This window comes from Leucoraja erinacea, chromosome 29, assembly GCF_028641065.1.
Source record: "Leucoraja erinacea ecotype New England chromosome 29, Leri_hhj_1, whole genome shotgun sequence".
In the NCBI taxonomy this organism is placed as follows: Eukaryota; Metazoa; Chordata; class Chondrichthyes; order Rajiformes; family Rajidae; genus Leucoraja; species Leucoraja erinaceus.
In genome coordinates this window covers 6,742,019-6,764,007 of record NC_073405.1, presented here as the reverse complement: position 1 = coordinate 6,764,007, position 21,989 = coordinate 6,742,019, and the positions used below count along the sequence as shown (strand labels likewise).

The 21,989-nt window shown below is 46.4% G+C and overlaps 1 protein-coding gene across 1 annotated transcript in view; it reads left to right on the top strand.

Moving 5' to 3' along the window:
* LOC129711086 (homer protein homolog 3-like) overlaps positions 1 to 20,362 on the top strand; it is a 39,017-nt gene extending 18,655 nt beyond the window's left edge. Inside the window, exons 4-9 of the mRNA XM_055658469.1 lie at positions 954 to 1,061; positions 7,668 to 7,810; positions 10,055 to 10,211; positions 11,291 to 11,401; positions 12,253 to 12,333; positions 13,496 to 20,362. Coding sequence (XP_055514444.1) covers positions 954 to 1,061; positions 7,668 to 7,810; positions 10,055 to 10,211; positions 11,291 to 11,401; positions 12,253 to 12,333; positions 13,496 to 13,693 — 798 coding nt within the window. The 3' untranslated portion in view covers positions 13,694 to 20,362. The remainder of the gene's footprint in view (positions 1 to 953; positions 1,062 to 7,667; positions 7,811 to 10,054; positions 10,212 to 11,290; positions 11,402 to 12,252; positions 12,334 to 13,495) is intronic.
* Positions 20,363 to 21,989: the final 1,627 nt, after the last annotated feature.

Genomic DNA, 21,989 nt, shown 5'->3' with positions numbered 1-21,989 from the left:
TCCCTCCCATTGACTCCATCTACACCTCACGCTGCCTCGGCAAGGCCGCCAGTATAATCAAGGATGAGTCTCACCCTGGTCACTCCGCCTTCTTTCCCCATCAGGCAAGGGGTACAAAAGTTTGAAAACGCACACCTCCAGATTCAGGGACAGTTTCTTCCCAGCTGTTATCAGGCAACTGAACCATCCTATCACCAACTAGAGAGCGGTCCTGACCGCCCATCTCCCCCATTGGAGACCCTCGGACTATCTTTAATCGGACTTGACTGGACCTTATCTTGCACTAAACGTTATTTCCTTTATCCTGTACACTATGGGTGGCTTGATTTTATTCTTGTATAGTCTTTCCGCAACAACAAAAACATTTCATTGAACCTCAGCACACATGACAATAAACTAAACTCATCTAAAAGAGAGAGGTGACAGGACTGTAGACTGAAGGGAATACTAGGGAGAGTGGAAGGCTGGGGGGAGGTGGATTTGGTATGTTGTCGGGTTAGGAGGGGATAAGGGGTGGGTGGTGAGAAGGGTGAGAAAAGGAAGGTGAGGAGCAGGAGTGTGGAGGGGAGGGGAGGAAGGGGCTGGGATGGGATGAAAGGGGTGTCTACAATGGCACGGTGGTGCAGCGGTATAGTCGCTGCCTAACAGCGGCAGAAGTCCGGGTTCAATCCTGACTACGGGTGATTGGCAGTATGGAGTTTGAACGTTCTCCCCGTGACCACGTGGGTTTTCTCTGGGTGCCCTGGTTTCCCTCCACACTCCAAAGACGTACAGGTTTGTAGGTTAGTTGGCGATTGTAAATATTGTAAATTATCCCTAGCGTGTAGGATAGAGTTAGGGTGCGGGGATCGCTGGTCGGCGTGGACCCGATGGCCTGTTTGCGCACTGTATCTCTAAACTAAACTAAATGAATGGTTCTGATTGTGAGCTCTGATCTTTGTGCCTTGTTGAAGTTTGCAGAGAGGTTTCAAGAGGTGAAGGAAGCAGCCCGCTTGGCAAGAGAGAAATCCCAGGATAAAACCGAACTGACCAACCCAGCTCTGGAGATTGCAGCCCCACAGGTAACAGGGTCAAGTCAGTGCCTGGCGGGTTCATCCTGCACGCGGAATAACAGAACGACAGCTGAGAAATCTGCAGCCATCGTGTCAGTCTAAATCCGGGCCTGGCCAAGCTGGCCATCTGCGAGTCACGGCGCCAGGCGGAGGAGGGCTCTGCCCGAGGCAGCTGCCTGCACGTTTTCCGGGGTTATGTCCATGCGTGGGTGATACTAGAAAGGGACTACGCGCTGTTCACGGGCGCCCTGGGGGATTTCCGGGACCGCGGGGGGTGGTTGGTGTATCCTCAATAGGGATGAGGAAATGGTGATTTAATATTTAAGAGCTTTTGCTTCATTTTGTATTATGGTGGTGGGCTTGTTTGTATTTTTGTAAATAGCTGATCCCTAAATAGTTATTTTTGGTATATTTAAAAAAAAATGTAAAGTGTGTAAATCCACCCGCTGCATGTGAAACTAAACCTGGTGTGTAAACTCAAACCCTGGTGTGTAAACTCAACAACTGGGGTGTAAATCTATCCATGGTGTGTAAATCCAACCCCTGGTGTGTAAATCCAAGCCCTGGTGTGTAAATCCAACCCCTGGTGTGTAAATCCAACCCCTGGTGTGTAAATCCAAGCTCAGGTGTGTAAATCCAACCCCTGGTGTGTAAATCCAACCCCTGGTGTGTAAATCCAACCTCTCGTGTGTAAACCCAAACCCTGGTGTGTAAATCCAAGCTCCAATCCAACCCTGGTGTGTAAATCCTGGTGTGTAAACCCCTGGTGTGTAAATCCAACCCCTCTGTGTGTGTAAATCCAACCTCTCATGTGTAAATCCAACCTCTCGTGTGTAAATCCAACCCCTGGTGTGTAAATTCAACCTCTCGTGTTTAAATCCAACCCCTGGTGTGTAAATCCAACCTCTCGTGTTAAATTCAAGCTCAGGTGTGTAAATCCAACCCCTGGTGTGTAAATTCAACCTCTCGTGTGTAAATTCAAGCTCAGGTGTGTAAATCCAACCACCAAGATGTAACACCAGGCCTTGGTGTGTAAATCCAGCCCCTCGTGTGTAAATTCAGTTTCTGGTGTGTAAATCCAAGCACAGTATGTAACACTAAGCCCTGGTGTGTAAATCTATCCCCTGGTGTGTAAATCCAACCATTGCTGTGTGAATCCACTACTGGTGTGTAAATGAGTTAGAGGGACAGCTGCTGAGAGGGAGTGATTACGTAAGGGCGGTGGTGGGGGCACAGAAGAGGTTTACCAGAATGTTCGGCACAAAATGCTGGGGTAACTCAGCGGGTCAGGCAGCATCTCTGGAGAAAAGGATATTTCAGGTTGGAGCCCTTTTTCAGACTGAGATAGCAATCACAGTTTGAAGAAGGGTCTCCAACCCGAAATTTATTTTCTCCAGAGATGCTGCTTGACCTGCTGTGTTACTGCAGCATTTCGTGTCTATCTACGGTATAAACCAGCATCTACAGTTCCTTCCTGCACATTTTACCAGAATGTTGCCTGGATTAGAGTATTTAGTTATAAGGAGAGGTTGGACAAACGTGGATTGTTTTCTCTGCAACACCAGAGGTTGAGGTGATATTTGATAAATGTATATAATCTTAACAGAGCCATAAATAGAGTAGACAGCCAGAACCTTTTTTACAGGGTGGCCACGCCGAAAATTAGAGAGCACAGCTTTTACAGTGAGAGGGACGACATTTTAAGAAGCACTGGGCAATTTTGTTACATAGAGGCAGTGGATGCCTGCTACACGGTGCCAGGGATGGTGGTGTAAGGCATCTAAAAGACTTTGAGATATACAGATGGATTTGCAGGGAATGGAGGGATATGGATCATGTGCAAGCTGGCATTATGTTTGACATGGATATTAGATTTTATTTTAGATTTTAGAAATACAGCGCAGAAACAGGCCCTTCGGCCCACTGTGTCCACGCCGACTAGCGATAATCTCGTACACTAACACTATCCTACACACTAGGGACATTGTACAATTTTACAGAAGCTAATTAACCTACAAATTTGTACTTCTTTCGAGTGTGGGAGGAAACTGGAGTGCCTGGAGAAAACACACGTGATCACAGGGAGAATGTACAAACTCCGTGCAGACAGCACCCGTAGTCGGGATTGAACCCGGATCTCTGGTGCTGTAAGGGAGCAACTCTACTGCTGTGTCGCCCTAATTGTGGGCTGAAGGGCCTGTTTCTGTGCTGTACCGTTCTATGTTCTGTGGGGAAAGGGTAACCAGGTGGTAATAGTGGAGAAAGGTGGTTTGGCTGGAAGTTGCAGGGGTACAGATAGTCTGGAATTGGGGGAATGGCAGAGAAATGGGGACATTGGCTGCTCCTGCTTTTGTGCATGACAATAGCTGAAGCTGAGATTTAGTAGGTCAGAGAATTATTTACATGATTCAGCTGTCGAAGCAGTCCTCAGCCCCACGATTAATTCATCTTCCGCCAGTCACTAATGTAGGACAGGACCCAAAAATAATCTGATCTTTTACCTTAGAGAGTGAGCAGAAGCAATGTGCTGTGTCGTTCACTGGAACAAAATGGAGGTTCAATAATTGGGCAATCTGAGTTAGGTTGAGAGCAGAGATCCCTCGACACTATCTTGCCATTCGGCCCATCAAGTCTACTCATTATCTCCTTTCTAAAACTCCAGGGAATTCCATCAAATGCTCATCATATGTTATGGGGCGGTTCAGAAGTCCATATAGTTAAATGCAAAGCAAAGTTTGGTTAACACTGCCCCATCGCACATTTTCGAGGCAGGGACTAGATGTGGGTTTAGATGTTGTGTAAAGCTCCCTCTGTACAATGCCAGCAAACAGGGGCCATTTGTATTGGGTTAACGCATGACTGCACTGGGCCTGTATTCACTGGAATTTTAGAAAGGAGATAATAGAAACATAGAAAATAGGTGCAGGAGAAGGCCATTCGGCCCTTCGAGCCTGCACCGCCATTCAATATGATCATCCAACTCAGTATCCTGTACCTGCCTTCTCTCCATACCCCCTGATCCCTTTGGCCACAAGGGCCACATCTAACTCCCTCTTAAATATAGCCAATGAACTGTGGCCTCAACTACCTTCTGTGGCAGAGAATTCCAGAGATTCACTACTCTCTGTGTGAAAAATGTTTATCTCATCTCGGTCCTAAAGGATTTCCCCTTTATCCTTAAACTGTGACCCCTTGTCTTGGACTTCCCCAACATCGGGAACAATCTTCCTGCATCTAGCCTGTCCAACCCCTTAAGAATTTTGTAAGTTTCTATAAGATCCCCCCTCAATCTTCTAAATTCTAGCGAGTACAAGCTGAGTCTATCCAGTCTTTCTTCATATGAAAGTCCTGACATCCCAGGAATCAGTCTGTGACTTGAGTAGATGACTTAGATAATGAGTAGACTCGATTCTGCTCTTATATCTTATGAACATGACCTATTGAAGCACGATTATATACTGATAAATATTTGTTCTTTCTGCATGAAGGGACACTTGCTTATGGAGTCAGAGCAAGTCCCTGTCGACAGCAATGTACCCTGGGGACAGACAGACAGTAGCAGGTGCTGCAGCCTGATCCCTCTCACTGATCCCACTCTCTCAGTCTCTGGTCTGTCAAGTCGATTCAGTGGGAAAATTCCAAACTCTGGCTTAACATGATCCCATCATCAGAAATAAGATATCCCCAGCGTCTCAGAGCTCTACTTTGTGTATACCCCACGCTCTCCATGCCTTTTTTATTCTTCAACAAGGAGATTTGATTCAATCAATCACATACTTAAGTTCATGTCATAGGAGCAGAATTAGGACATCGACTTCACTTGCCATTCAATCATGGCTGGCCTATCTATCCCTCTCAGCTCCATTCTCCTGCCTTCCCTCCATTACCCCAGACACCCTTACTAATCAAAAATATGTCAATCCTCGCTTTAAAAGCATTCATTGACTTGGCCTCCACAGCAGTCTATGGCAATGAATTCCACAGATTTGCCACACATTGACTGAAGAAATTCCTCCTCATCTCCTTTATAAAAGTACGTCCTTTTATTCTGAGGCTAGTCCTATGTCGTACACGTGGCAGCACAGTGGCGTAGCGGTGTAGTTGCTGCCTGACAGCGCCAGAGACCTGGGTTTGATCCTGACTACGGGTGCTGTCCGTGCGGAGTTTGCACGTTCTCCCTATGACCTCCTGGTCCTCCCACATTCCAAAGACTTACGGGTTTGTAGGCTAATTGACTTCTGTATATCGTAAATTGTCCCTAGTGTGTAGGATAATGTTAATGTACGGGGCCAGCGCGGACTCAGTGGGCCAAAGGGGCCTGTTTTTTTTTCTCTAAACTAAATTAACACCTAAAATTAAAAAATGTGGACACTGTCAATTTCGCACCCAGTGTTGGGACTCTACCATTCCAGTTCCCGCACCCTCTCTCTCTCCCTCTCTCTCTCTCTGCCCATAGTGACACGAGAGCAGAGCTCCGATTATCTGTTGACCCTGAACCAGGCAGAGTGGCGTGGGGGAGGGGCTGGCATCACACAAATACTCCAGCTCTGACACACTAGCACATCTGTTTTGCTACTCAATGCTCTCTTCCTTTGACCCCTCTCACCCTGGCCACAAACTCTTTCAATCACTTCCCTCTGGAAGGCGACTCCGGACTGTCAAAGCTGCCACAGCCAGACATAAAAAGAGCTCTTGTCCACGAGTAGTAGCTCTACTCAATAACCAAAAATCTGTAGCCTCCTTTTGCTCTGGTATTTTATTTAATTCACATGTTTAATCGATAATGTTTTATTATTAATGTTTGATTTTTTTATGCGTCATTCCTAACTGTCACTGTATGTCATGTTGTCACTTGCGGGCTGAGCACCGAGGCAAATTCCTTGTATGTGAAAACTTGGCCAATAAACTTATTCATTCATTACTTTAAATAGAGCCATTGAGAGTCACAGTCACGTAGTGTGGAAACAGGTCCTTCAGCCCAACTTGCCCACATGGACTAATATGTCCCATCTACACTAGTCCCACCTGCCTGCGTTTGGCCCATATCCCTCTAAACCAGTCCTATCCATGTACCTGCCCAAATGTTTTTAAACATTGTGGTAGTACCTGCCTCAACTATCTCCTCCGGCAGCTCTTTCCATACACCCACCACCCTTTGTGTGAAAAAGTTACCCCTCCGGTTCCTATTAAATCTTTCCCCCCTCACCTAAACCTATGTCATCTGGTACTCGATTCCCCTACTCTGGGCAAGAGACTCTGAGCATCTACCCAATCTATTCTTGTCATGATTTTGTACACCTTTATAAGATCACCCCTTATCCTCTTGCACTCCTAGAAATAGAGTCCTAGCCTGCTCAACCTCTCCCTATATTCAGGTCCTCGAGTGCTGGCAACTTGAACATTTAACTTTAGAGATACAGAGTGTCACAGGCCCTTCGGCTCACCGAGTCCACACCGACCAACAATCGCCAAACACTAGCACTATCCTACACACTAGGGACAATTTACAATTTACAGAGGCCAATTAACCTACAAACCTGCACGTCTTTGGAATATGGGAGGGAACAGGAGAAAACTCAAGCAGACACAGGGAGAACGTGCAAGTTCCATGGTCAGGAAGTATCTAAAGAAGCCGGGGCAGCACAGTGGCGCTGCAGTAGAGTTGTTGCCTCACAGCGCCAGAGACACCAGTTCGTTCCTGACTGCGTTCTTTCTGTACGGAGTTTGTACATTCTCCCTGTGAGCATGTGGGTTTTCAACGGGTGCTTCGGTTTCGTCCCACACTCAAAAGCTTTAGAGGTTTGCAGGTTAATTGCCATCTTTGAAGAGTAAATGGTCCCAAATGTGTGTGGGATAGTGCTGGGGGGGGGGGGGGGGGGGGGGGGGGGGGGGGGGGGGGGGGGGGGGGGGGGGGGGGGGATAGCTGGTCGCCGTGGACTCGGTGGGCCGAAGAGCTGTTCCACGCTGTATCTCTAAAGTCTAAAGTGTACCTTGGTACACGTGATAACAAATAAATTATTGAAACCATTGAGGAGCCCCATCTACCCTGGGACCGGGATCATCCCTGGGATTGGGAATCCTTTCATCACAGGCGCTAGGAGCCCCTTTGTCCCAGGGGTGTGTTCCTTTATTTCGTGGAGTCTGGCTTCTGTCCCCTGTGTTCATAAGTCCTTGGAGCAGTATTAGGCTACTCAATTATGGCTGATCTATCTCTCCCTCTCAACCCCATTCCCCTGCCTTGTCCCCATAACCCCCGACACCCGTACTGATCACGAATATTTCAATCTCCGACATTAAAAATATCCAATGACTTGGACACCACAGCCGCCCGTGGCAATGAATTCCACAGATTCACCAACCCTCTGACTAAATAAATTCCTCATCTCCTTACATCCTTTAATTCTGAGGCTATGACCTCTGTTCCTCGACTCTCCCACTAGTGGAAACATCCTCTCCACATTCACTCTATCCAAGCCTTTCACTATTCGGTAGGTTTTAATGAGGACCCCCCTCCCCCCATCTCATCTGTGCTCTGAACTCTCTTTCTCCAGAGGGTTGAGATTCCCTTGTACCCTGACGGTTAGATTAACTGAGTCTCTGCTCTCCCTGTTGCAGGAACTGTCCATTGATCTGCATTCTCCGCCACTTCAGCTGGGCAGTGCAAATGGGAGTGGAGTGCCGAAGCTCTACCACTCTGAGAGCTGTGATGGAGAAATGATGCTGGACAGTGCCCGGCTCAGGTCTCTCTTCTCCCAGGGGTAAGTTTCCCGTCACAGATATCTTCATAAGTCCAAAGATGGACACAAAACGCTGGAGTAACTCAGCGAGACAGGCAGCATCTCTGGAGAAAAGGAATGGGTGACTTTTTTGGGTCGAAACCCTTCTTCAGCCAAAATGTCACGGATTCCTTCTCTCCAGAGATGCTGCCTGCTTGTCCAGCTGAGTTACTCCAGCTTTTTGTGTCTATCTTCGGTTTAAACCAGCATCTGCAGTTCCTTCCTTACACAGTTCATAAGTCCATATGTGAAAGGAGCAGAGTTTGGCCATTCGGCCCATCAAGTCTAAACCGCACCATCCATGCCCTTTTTTAATCAAGAACCCGTACTAATCAAGAATCTATCTATCTCTGCTTTAAAAATATCCATTGACTTTGCCTCCACAGCCTTCTGTGGCAATGAATCCCATTGATTCACCACTCTCTGATTAAAGAAATATATCCATTCTATCCAAATATAACTGCGGCTGAGATCCACGCTCCTGGATGCTTTTATCCAACGCCAATGACCACATGGTATCTCACATCCTGTCAGCTGATCCCAAGGGGAAGGAAGAGCTGCAACAGGAAGTCCCCTACACAGTGAGGGCACAGGTTACATCATTGAGCAGTTCCCAGATACTTCCTCACATTCTGCCCGGAAAACATGACCAAAGATGTCAGGGGCAGAGACTCGTTGGGCAAACGCCGACCAGGGTGGTGGTACAGTGAGCAATGAGAAGGATGTAAATCTGTCCACTCGACCACCACCAAGGTTTGGTCAGTGTCCGACTGTCGGGGCTAGTGATAGTTGTGCATATGTGAATGTGTGTGTGTCCCGCACCACAGTGGCAGGCTGTGTGGATCCCCCACACCCGAGTAACAATCAGTGTGTGTGTCCCAAAACCCAGTGACAGTTCGGTGTTTGTGTGCGTGCATGTGTTAGACCCCAACTCTAGTGACAGTCTGAGTGTGTGTGTGTATGTGAGAGACCCGCACTTTAGTGACTGTCAGTGTGAGTCATACTCCAGTGTGAATTGGTGGGACCAGTACCCCAGTGAGGGTCTGTGGGACCCATACCCCAGTGTGAGTCGGTTTGGTTATACACTCAGTCAATCTCACTTTCACTTATTCTCTCACCATCTCTTCCTCTTTTGCTCCTCTTCTGCCTTTCATCGGCTTTCTCTCTCTCGCTCATGTTCATAAGTTCAAGGAGCAGCATTAGGCCATTCGGCCCATTAGTCTACACCGCCAGACAAACACAGCTGATCTATTTTTCCCTCTCAACCCCATTTTCCTGCCTTCTCCCCATAACCCCTGACACCTGTACTAATCAAGAATCTATCAATCTCTGCCTTAAAAATATCCATTGATGGCCTCCACAGCCTTCTGTGGCAGGATCGGTTTAGAGGGATATGGAGCAAAGGCAGGCAGGTGAGACTCATGTAGATGGGACATGTTGGTCGGTCCAAGAATAAAAGTGAAATCGTCCGAAATTTATATCGTTCATTCTGACTCTTAATTCACGCTTCACACCATGTTCACAGGTTCTAGGAGCAGAATTAGGCCATTGTATAAATCCAATCCCCAGTGTGTAAATCCAACAATTGAGGTTTTGTTTAGAATTAGGCCATTCGGCCCATCAAGTCTACTCCGCCATTCAATCATGGCTAATCTATCTCTCCCTTTCAGCCCCATTCTCCTGCCTTCCCCCAATAACCCCTGGCATATAAACATAGAAAATAGGTGCAGGAGGAGGCCATTCGGTCCTTTGAGCCAGCACCGCCATTCATTGTGATCATGGCTGATCGTCCCCTATCAATAACCCGTGCCTGCCTTCTCCTCATATCCCTTGACTCCACTAGCCCATAGATCTCTATCTAACCCTCTCTTAAATCCATCCAGTGACTTGGCCTCCACTGCCCTTTGTGGCAGGGAATTCCACAAATTCACAACTCTCTGGGTGAAAAAGTTTTTTCTCATCTCAGTCTTAAATGATCTCCCCTTTATTCTAAGACTATGGCCCCTGGTTCTGGACTCGCCCAACATTGGGAACATTTTCCCTGCATCTAGCTTGTCCAGTCCTTTTATAATTTTATATGTTTCTATAAGATTCCCCTCATCCTTCTAAACTCCAGTGAATACAAGCCCAGTCTTTTCAATCTTTCTTCATATGACACCCGCACTTAATCAAGAATTTGTCAACCTGCTCCTTGGAAATACCCGTTCTCACTTGCTCTCCCCTCAGGTCCATTTGCGAGCCACAGTGGGAGCTGGAGTTACTCTCTCTGCAGGAGAGTAACGGGAAGCTGGTGCAGGCGCTGCATGAATCAAACATCACGGTCGAACAGTGGAAGAAACAGTTGGCTGCGTACAAAGAAGAAGCAGAGAAACTGCGGGACCGGGTGAGTGTCTAGGAGGGGGGGGGGGGAGGGCTGACATGGGTGAGGATGGAACCGGGGAGAAGATGTGAGAGGAGGAGGTTTAGTTTAGTTTAGATATACAACATGGGAAACGACCCTTGGGCCCACTGAGTCCACGCCGACCATCGATCACCCGTTCACATAGAAACATAGAAAATAGGTGCAGGATTAGGCCATTCGGACCTTCGAGCCTGCACCGCCATTCAATATGATCACGGCTGATCATCCAACTCAGTATCCTGTACCTGCCTTCTCTCCATACCCCCTGATCACTTTAGCCACAAGGGCCACATCTAACTCCCTCTTAAATATAGCCAATGAACTGTGCCCTCAACTACCTTCTGTGGCAGAGAGTTCCACAGATTCACCACTCTCTGTGAAAAAACATGTTTTTCTCATCTCGGTCCTAAAAGATTTCCCCTTTATCCTGAAACTGTGACCCCTTGTCCTGGACTTCCCCAACATGGGGAACAATCTTCCTGCATCTAACCTGTCCAACCCCTTAAGAATTTTGTAAGTTTCTATAAGATCCCCCCTCAATCTTCTAAATTCTAGCGAGTACAAGCCGAGTCTATCCAGTCTTTCTTCATATGAAAGTCCTGACATCCCAGGAATCAGTCATCCCGCTTTCTCATTCACTTCCTACACAGTGGAGGCAAGTTACAAAAGGGGTAATTAACCTACACACTCACACGTCTTTGGGATGTGCGAGGAAACCGGGGCACCCGCAGGAAACCCACCTGGTCATAGGGAGAATGTGGAAACTCCACACAGACAGCACCTGAGGTCAGGATCGAACCTTGGTCTCTGGCGCTGTGAGGCAGAAGCTCCACCAGATGGGGAGGGGGGGGGGGCAGTGAGTGGATGGAGGAGATTACTGGATGGTAAGGGGAGAGCTGGGGCAGGGAGGAAGCAGCGATGAGGTGTATCAGAAACTGACAGAAACATGAGAGCCAGGGGCAGATCAGCAATGATTATGTTGAGTGCTGATGCAGGCTGGAGGGGCTGAGTGGCCTAATGCTGCTGCTTTGTTCCTGTGTTGCTATGCCCGCGCACTGCAGGTCATTGAGCTGGAGTCACAGGGTGTGGAGAACGTGACAGTTGTCTCGCAGAACACGGACCTCAACCAGTCGGTGGAGGAGCTCGAGACGTTGTTAAAGGAGAAAGAGGAGGTAACTTGGGGCACAAACCGCAACTCGATAAGCCGCACTGTCGCATGTTGTGGCGTGTGCCGGGACATCGCATGTCCTGCTTGTGACAAGATATCGCGTGTCCTCATGTGTGATGGGATATTGCATGTCGTGGCATGTGACAGGGCGTCATGTGTCCTGGCATTTGACAGGACATTACATGTTCGGGCATATGAGGGGCCTCATATGTCCTGCGTGTGAGAGGACATCATGTGTCGTCATGTGTGGTGGGATAGTGCATGTCCTGGCATATAATGGGGCACTGCGTGTCCACACATGTGAGGGGATATTGCGTGTCCTAGCATTTGATGGGGCATCACATATCCTGCCATTTGACAGGACATTGTGTGGCCTGGGATGTGATTGGATATTGCGTATCCTGGGTGTGTGTTATGGCCCATTGCATGTGATGGTATGTGGCATGTTCTGGTACGTGACAGAATGCTGCATGTTCTGACATGTGACAATAGACTGCATGTCCTTGTGTGTGTGCGTCCTGCTATATAACACCTTGGAGCATGTGCTGGTGCCTGGTACCTGCTGCATGTCATAGAAACATAGAAATTAGGTGCAGTAGTAGGCCATTCGGATCCCTTCGAGCCTGCACCGCCATTCAATATGATCATGGCTGATCATCCAATGATACATGTCCACCCCTGTATTGACCACTGTGTCTTTGCCTTGCCAGCTGTACCACACCCTGCCAGTCTGTCTGCTGTGAGATGTGGGAGGGAGCACTGACCCATGCAGAATCACATGGGATCTTCATGCCGCTGGGCTGTGGTCACGCCGGAACTGTGCTGAACTCTCAGCAAGTGTTTTGTTTCTTGCAGGAGATCCAGTTATTGAGGAGCCAAAAATCTGATGTGAATGAGTTGGAAAGTGACCGAGAGGAAGCCCTGCTCCGACTGCAGGTAGGGTGCAGATCAGTGTAGAGCAATGTGGCAGGGGTCTCCCCCGACCACAGTAGGGCAAGCAAATTTGAATGCGGTTGTTGTTGTGGGGGGCACAGTCGTAGGTGTAACAGGGCAGTCACAGGGGGCTTATGTGATGGCCCATTTATAGAAGTGGGTGAGAATGGATGTTCTGAGACAATAGCAGGCATAATGTGAGCACCTTGGAGCATGTGCTGGTGCCTGGTACCTGCTGCATGTCATACAATAGAATTAGGGTCGGCCCTTCGAGCCTGCATACAATATGATCATGGCTGATCATCACAATGATCACATGTGGTGGACAGATATGGCAGGGGTAGTGAAGCAGTACCACAATGGTTAATATGGAGTGGGAGGGGGGAGAGACATGGGGGTAATGCCGGGGCTGGCACAATGTGGCAATACAAGGATAATGACTTTAGACTTTACTTTTAGGCTTTATACAGCATGAAAACAGGCCCTTCAGCCCACTGTGGCTGTGCTGAGCAGCGGTCACCCATACACTAGCTCCAGCCTTCACCCAATGGGCCTTTGTGACCAGCTGGAGCTGGGACTATAAAATGGTGCATCTTGCATATAGACTCAGTGGACTGTTCTGTACATTCTGTATTAACCAAGGGGTGATAGAAACATAGAAACATAGAAATTAGGTGCAGGAGTAGGCCATTCGGCCCTTCGAGCCTGCACCGCCATTCAATATCATCATGGCTGATCATCCAACTCAGTATCCCGTACCTGCCTTCTCTCCATACCCCCTGATCCCCTTAGCCACAAGGGCCACATCTAACTCCCTCTTAAATATAGGGAGTTAGTGATGCTTAAGTATGGTGATAGACTTGCTGAGCTGTCTGCAAAAAAAAAAAGTATTTCACTGTACCTTGGTACAGGTGATAATAAAGAGACCATTGAGAGGGGTAGGGTCAGAGATCATGGAGCCTAGGTCATTGGGCCAGCAACAGACATGGGAAGGATGAGGGCAGGGAATTGTACTGAATGGGCAAGGTTGGGAGGGGTGAGTGTTGGGGATGGGTGGTCGAAGGGGATCCAGGAGGGAGCTGGAAGCACCTTCCTCCAACACCCCCCCCCCCCTCCCTTCGACACGCTGCCTCACAGGTTAACCATTGCCCATCTCCCCCCTCAGGAGGTGGAGGGGCGGAACGTGGAGTTGGAGCAGCAGCTACAGGATGTGGAGCAGACCCTGGTGGACTGCGTGAACGACCGAGAGAGGGTCCAGCACGACGCCCGCAAGTTGCTCGACATCCTCGACGTCAAGCTGTACGAACTGAACGATCTGCGCCAGGGTCTGGCTAAAATCGCAGAGAAAGAGGAAAAGTCCTGAATGGTGCAGCTGGATTCTCGATCCCTGCTACGCAGCACTCTGCCCATTGATTTAACCCCGGCTCCCTTACCATCACCCTCCCTTCCGCTCCCTCGCTCCTAGTTCCAGATATTTCCCTCGGGGCTCAGCCAGCTGAAAGCCCAACAGCACCATCCTGTAAACAAACACTTGATCCAAGTCTGGTTAATGGAAAATTAGTTCCTAGCTCTCAGCCCTGCACTAGTTCCATCCCACTTCCTAAACACCCACCTGCACAAGTCCCTGCGACTCTTTCTGAGTTATCCTTCAATTTATTTTTGAACTCGCTTTTAACCAGCCTGACCTCAGAACTATTGAAATGCTCCTTGTCTCTACCCGTATCACCCCCTCCCCATCACCACAGTTCAGGAGGTGAGGCTATCCCTCCCGTTCACGGGGAGGAGGGGGTTAATCCATCAGGAGATTGGCCCGTGTTTGCAGGTATTTGGATGGAAGAGAACTGATCTCGCACGAGTTCTGAGGAAGGTTGAAGATTTGGCCGTTTGGAACAGCTATGAGAAGAAATGTCTTCACCCGGATGTGAATCTTTGGAATCCACAACTCCAGAGGGATTACAGGCTCGGCTTTTGAGAATATTGAAGGCTGAGATTGATGAATTTTGGACGCCGAGGGCATTTAATGACATGTAGGTTAAGTGGAAAAGCGTAGATAAGGTAAAAGATCAGAACAATCTTATTGAATGATAGGGTCGGATTGAAGGGGGTTACAGGTAAATGCCATGCCTTGATGACAATTTATGTATTCTTATATATGACACTATGATATTATGCCATCTTCATCATTGTAGCACTTTGACATGCTACAAATGGCATAACATGACACGGATAGACACTGCACACTCCTTACTCTAACAACCTAGACAGACTGCACCGCCCTCATGGTTACATTGATTTACACTGCTTCCTCTCTGTTACGCTTTCACATAGACGGTGGACACTCCTCACTAACACAGATATACACTGCAAACTCTCACTGTAACACTCATATAGACTGTAACACTCTCATATATAGTATACACTTCCCTTCTCTGTACCTCTCATAGTGTATTCCTCAATGTAACATAGATATACACTGCAGACCCCTCATTGTAATACTCTCATATAGACTGAAACACTCTCATATCGACTGTAATGGATTCCCAAATAGACAGTCCACTCCTCACTGTAACACAGATTTACACTAGACCCTCTCTGTAACACTCTCATATAGATTGTACACTCCTCACTATAACATTGACATTCACTGCATTTCCCTCACTGTTACTCTCCCCTTTATAGTTTAGTTTAGTTTAGAGATACAGTGTGGAAACTGGCCCTATGGCCCCCCCGAGTCTGCACCGACCAATGATCACCCCGTGCGCTAGTTCTATCCTACACACCAGGGACAATTTACAGAAGCCAATTAACCTACAAACCTCTGTGTTTAAGAAGGAACTGCAGATGCTGGAAAATCGAAGGTACACAAAAATGCTGGAGAAACTCAGCGGGTGCAGCAGCATCTATGGAGCGAAGGAAATAGGCAACGCCTCGGCCCGAGGCGTTGCCCATTTCCTTTGCTCCATAGATGCTGCTGCACCTGCTGAGTTTCTCCAGCATTTTTGTGAACCTACAAACCTCAACGTCTTTAGGATGTGGGAGAAGACCCATGCATGTACTCATTATAACGCAGTGGTACACAACAAAATCTAACACTATAACACTGATAGATATTGCATGCTCCTCACCATGGCTCTGATACGTTGTGTACACTCTGATGTACCCCGCATATCGCTCTATAAACTCTTATGTTCAGTAAATCTCTTACATACAACATCCCCATACCCTTCTTGTAACATTCAGATACCCCTTGCCTCGTTGCACTCTCTTCAACAGATACCCAGCTACATTGATGCGGTGGATTGATTGTATTTTCAATGTCATTTAGTTTTAGTTTAGAGATACAATACGGAAACAGGCCCTTAAGCCACCCGAGTCTGCGCCAGCCAGTGATCCCCACACACTAGCACCATCCTGCACACTAGGGACAATTTACAATGTTACCAAAGCCAATTATCCTACAAACCTGTACGTCTTTGGAGTGTGGGAGAAAACCAGAGCATCCAGAGAAAATCCAGGTGGTCACAGGGAGAAGGTACGAAATTCCGTACAGACAGCACCCGTAGTCAGGATTGAATCCCGGTCTCTTGCGCTGTAAAGAGCCTGTCCCACTTGGTCGTCATTTAATCGACAGGCCGGTAGTGAATGTCGCACGCGTCCACATGCGTCCGCACATCCGTCTGGAGTGCGTGACGTAATTTGAATACCCAGTTTATGATATTTACCCAGTTTATGATATTTATGGTGATTTTCTAAAATTTTCCAGTTTCTTGAGTGGTGCTAGAAATTGGAAAAACTGCAGATGTAGTGCCTCTATTCAAAAAAAGAGGGGAATGAAAAGTAGCAAGCTGCAGACCAAATTAATCTGTGGGAAGGAACTGCAGATGCTGGTTTAAATTGAAGATAGACACAAAATGCAGGAGGAACTCAGCGGGACTGGCAGCATCTCTGGAGAGAAGGAATGGATGATGTTTCAGTCTGAAGAAGGATCTCGACCCGAAACATCACCCTGTCCCACATACGCGACAGGCCGGTGGTGCGCGAAGATTTCGTACAGGACGAAATCCTGGCGCGCTGCGCGATACCGCGCACAACTCTACACTCCTCCACGCCACTGCATGCGCCCGTCCCGCGCTACCAGGTCGCGTAAATGGCGTGCAAATGACGGCCAAGTGGGTAACCCTTTAAAAAATGTACTGTGAATTTCCGCCCATTCCCCTCTTAGATAATGCATTCGTTCCAAATGCCTGCAACCAGCAAAATGAAATATTTCTTACACCTTTAGATTCTTTGCCAATCACATTAAATCTATTTTCTCCACCGATTGATCCTTTTCCTACGAGGAATGTTTTGTTGCTCTTTCAAAACCTTTCATGATTTTGGACAACCATCGAAAAAAGTCTGAAGAAGTGTCCCGAACTGAAACATCACACATCCTTTTTCTCCTGAGATGCTGCCTGAACCCGCGGAGTTACTCCAGCATTTGGTATCTATTTTGGTTTAAACCAGCATCTGCGGTTCATTTTTATTTCATTATTAACTCTCTAAGATAACATGCTTTTTTTAATCTTCTGTAAATAACCAGTCTTCAATCCCCTGGACCTGTCCAATAAAATTTCACCCCTGTTTGAACTGGATTTCCTTTTAAAAATATGGGGCTTTCAAATGGACCCAGAACTCCAGCTGATGTCTAGGGAATGATATGTCATGTTTTTTTGTTCCCTACATTTCCATTTGTAATTGAAAATCTCTCAATGTCCCAGCTTTTTCACAAAATTGTGTATAAACATTCATGTTCCCCCTGCTCCTTTAACTTCTCATGAAAGCACAAACCCTTTCAAAGCACAATTTCATAATTCCCCTTGTTAAATCTAATCTGCCACGTATCTTTGTTTTCACCAGACTCCTCCAGAACTCTCTGTTCACTGTGCTTTAAACTATACTTCATCTGCACATCTTTGAAAAGATATCCCAAGTACTCAGTATTAGGTCAGGAATACATGTCACAAAGAACGATGATCATTGATGGTCGGTGTGGATTTAGTGGGCCGAATATTCAATTGTATCTCTTTATGACTCTGATTCTAAACCGTCCTCTTGGGAACAACACTAACCTCTAATCTGAAAAATAGCTATTCATCACCACACTTTTCTGTCCTTTAGCAATTTGGTATCCATTTTGACATTGTCTCTTAATCCATTGGGCTTTGATGATGTAAAGAGATGCCTTTTAATGGTCTTTGCGTGAATCCTCTCTTGTTGCAAGGATTTGTGTTGCTGTATCAGGCAATGCTGACTGCTGACTGGTTTACAATGGTTGATGCATTTTACCATTAATTCACGAGAGGTGTAAAACTCGCAGGGTTGACCTTTATTGTCCATCCCTAATTGCTTTTGAGCTGCGTACTTCCATTCTGTAGACCATGTGGTGAAGGTGCTACCATGGTGTTGTAAATAGGGAATTTGGGTATTTAAACTCAGTGATAATGAAGGACGGTGTGTGCTTTAGTTTAGAGATACAGCGTGAAAACAGGCCCTTTGGCCCACTGAGTCCACGCCGACCAGTGATCACCCATACACTAGCTCTATCCTACACACTGGGGACAATTTACAGAAACCAATTAACCTACAAACCGCACGTCTTTAGAATGTGGGAGGAAACCGGAGCTCCCGGAGGAAAACCCATGCGGTCATGGGGAGAATCTGTGCAGACTGCCCCCCGTTGTCAGGATCGAACCCGGGTCTCTGGTGCTATAAGGCAGCAACTCTACCGCCGCACCACTGTGCCACCCTGTGTGGTGAAGGGGAATCTACATTTCAATGTACCTCCTGCCTTCGACCTTCTAAGGGTAGAGATCACTGTTTAGGTGGTGCTGTTAAACTGTGTGCAGGGTGTACATTTAAGGGTAGGGATTAAGCCCCCAAAGATTCTGCAATCCCATTTGTAGGTGACTTAATGGGAGGTAGGGCTGGTGGATTTATAGTCTTAAGAACATAGAACTAATTCAGTGTTGAGTTTGTGCCATAGTTAAGATCTAACTAGTTAGAAGTGAGCCAGACGTTTACATGACATGCGTTTTTTGTATTTTAGCTGTTGTTTTTTTCTGTTAAAGTGTAGCAGTCACAGAAGTCAAGCTGGTACATGCGATGCATTGGGCCAGAAGAGAGAGAATTTACTCAGACTGTGAGAAATGGCTGAGGTTGAGTGACGTTTCTTGCCAGTAGCCACACTGGCATTATCCCTGGTTAAACCCGACTGGAAAACCTTAACTTGTAAAGTTAATCCTGAACTTGGACAGATTGTATTTTGTTATGTTTCCTAAGGTCAACATTGACTTCATTTGGGGAGTTTCAAGTTACCTACCCATCTTCAGATTAGACAGAGATAAAATAACTTAGGTTGCTGTTACTGTTCACCGTGTGCCCTGGTTGAAGAAAGAGGAAGCTAGCCGGAGTTCCTGCTCTTGATCAATATCCAGTGACCCCTGGCTTAGAGAGAGAGGAAGGAAATCTGCCAGCTTTCCTGTTCCAGATCGATGACCAGTGACGCCTCGCTCAGAGAGAAAGAAAATCAGCCAAGATTCCCGCTCTCGATCGATTCCCAGTGACCCCTGGCTTAGAGAGAAAGGGCAAATTGCCCTTGGTTATCTTCGCAGTCCGGTGATTCCAGCCGGACGTTTCCACGTGGAGCTTTGGCTTGGATTGTGGTATCATTGAAAATCCCGCTGTCTCTCTCGGAGTCATTTTAACTCATTGTGACAGTGTGGAATGGACGGGAGTGTCACCAACCTGCCCTATGTCGTTTTTAACAAAGCAGTTTCACGCAGCTGAGTGTTTGGAAAGTGAACAGATCCTTTCACTGCTAATCTGGATCGTACCACGCACATGGCCCCTTCACTCTGCTGCTATTTTTCAGTGACCGTGGCAAATAATGCAATACTATTTTTCTCATTCTTACCAAATTGTGTTTAAAATCGGTAACAACCTGGAGCAATGAATATTGAGCATTTATTTCTCAGAGGCTTCATACTCAACATGAGGCCTGCGCAGATTACTAGTATCGATAAGATTTTCTTAACATGGGGAGAAATGAATAACCCCAAAAAGCAGCTGAAATCGTGCCCAGTCCAGTCATTGACCCCAAATCCTGTCCCAATGTCCGCTAGGATGGATTCACATGCACAGTTAGATCCCAGCACCACTGTTAGGGCAGAAGTAAGCTACAATCATCTTGAATTTGATGCTAGACTGCACAAACGTAAAGTAAGTCATAAACTCCCTTGGATATTGGTTACAAAGAGAGCAATGACAAGGAGAGTGTGCCTCGCCCTCAAAGCTGGTCGGTGATTCTGCTATCCAAGCTGAACGCCGACCATTGAATTCACAATTTGTATTAAAACTCTTACGATTGTTGACAGAAGCGATTCACATAGTATTTATTCTGTTTTTAATAATTAGAATTAATAATTCATCGTAATAATACAACCACTAGGAGGACCAAGATTTTAGTGCAAAATAAACTACATTTGTTAGCATATTAGAAATGTATGAAACAATGCAATTTATAGTCTGTATACACACTGTGAACATAGTACATATCCAATCTACCTGCGGTACACAATACATGTGCAGTATATATCCACATGTACACAGGTATACATAGCATGTATGCAGTACACACAGATCATTTAGTATACATGCAGTACCCAGACAGAATGCACACTAAGTACAAAATATAGCTGGTGTATGCATAGTATGCCGTTTCTTTTATAGATAGATACAGCATACTGTATACTGGCAGTATCCACACAATGTGTGCACAATATATGTATACATAATGTCCATTCTATATGTGTTAGACAGCCTATTATTCAAGCATTATCTTCAAACTTCTTGATTTTTAGCTTTGACTAAAACTGGATGACTGTTAAATAATAAATTCAACCCGATACAAGTCTTATAAACCAATGAATTAACATTTGTAGATGTGCACTTTTTGGTTGAAAATGATGAATAAAATTCATATCTAGTTCTATGCCGGCATCTGTTCCTTCCATTCCATGCACAAAACTCACATTGTCAATTTTAGAAAGTCTTACTTGGCAGAGTGAGCCTGCAGAACTGTACTCGGTTCTATATGTTATTCAGGTTAAGGATCAGGCACTGCATTCACAGACCTTGTTTATTTAGAGTAAGGATCATACTGTAAATACAGTCCCTGTTTATTAAGGGTAGGAGCAACCATTGTTGAATTATACAGAGCCATGGTCCACTTCGAGTAACTGCACAGAATGACTATTTACAGTAGGGCTTGTGTGCTGGGTAACCATATAGTTACCATTTAATCAGCAATAGATTAGCCCAGCTGATATTAAATGGGGGTGGAGGAGGAACAAGGTCAAAAAAAGAGTGTAAAGTTGCTCACCAACTTCATGAACAAGGGAAGATTTTAGATAAAGTCGTGACAATTGTAGTTTTAAATCCTACAAAATAAACCTCATTGTCATTTTGTATCCGTCTGAATTCCTGCCACAGTTCTTGGTTTGTATTTTAACCATTCACACTCAAGCCAATGTATAATTCAGTGAGACTTTAGTATAACTGCAGGCAGTTCCAGAGGATATTTGGGAAATATAAGCAAAGAACTTCACACACTATAAGTATCCAGAAAATAAGATGCAAACTAGAGGGTTGTTTCAATCTGAAACCATGAGATCATTCTGAAGACGGACAGAGGACATAGGTTTAAGGTGAGGGGGGAAACATTTAATTGGAACCTGAGGTGTAACTTTTTCATTCAAAGAGTGGTGAGTGTGTGGAACTAGCTGCCAGAGCAGGTAGTTGAGGCAGGTACTAAAAGAAACATTTAGACATGGATAGGACAGGTTCAGAGGGATGACAAAAGTGCTGGAGAAACTCAGCGGGTGCATCAGCATCTATGGAGCGAAGGAAATAGACAATGTTTCTGGCTGAAATCGTTTCTGGTTTAAGCCCGAAACGTTGCATATTTCCTTCGCTCCATAGATGCTGCTGCAACCGCTGAGTTTCTCCAGCACTTTTGTCTACCTACGATTTTCCAGCATCTGCAGTTCCTTCTTAAACAGGTTCAGAGGGATATGGGTCAAACACAGGCGGGTGGGACTGGTGTAGATGGGACATGTTGGTCAGTGTGGGCAAGTCGGGCCGAAGGGCCTGTTTGCCCGCTCTATGACTAAGGGTCCCGACCTGAAACGTCACCTATCCATGTTGCCCAAAGATGCTACCTGACTCGCTGAGTTTTACTCCAGCACTTTGTGTCATTTTTGGAATTGGGTCAGTGCATGCACAGAAAAGGGGAATCTGGATTTAATTAACTAATATATCACATGATCAGCAGAGGGAACTAGTTCCTGGCAGCTCACCCATTGGTCATGTACTGTCCTAGCTGCGTGTGGAAATCCGCACAGGATGCGGCTTGAGGCTTAGCCAGCTAGCTTTCCTTTAATCTTTTGTTCCAACTTTCCATCTGCTTTTCTCGGTGTTCATCAAGCTCCCTCTTCTGGCCGGCAAGTGGCAGAGACTTGGGAAAGGCCAGAAAACGGACAGCACTTCCCGAGAAACAGTGTTGTATGGGTTATGAGTTTAGTTTGGGAGTTAAAGTACAGCAAAAAGCTTTTGTCGCG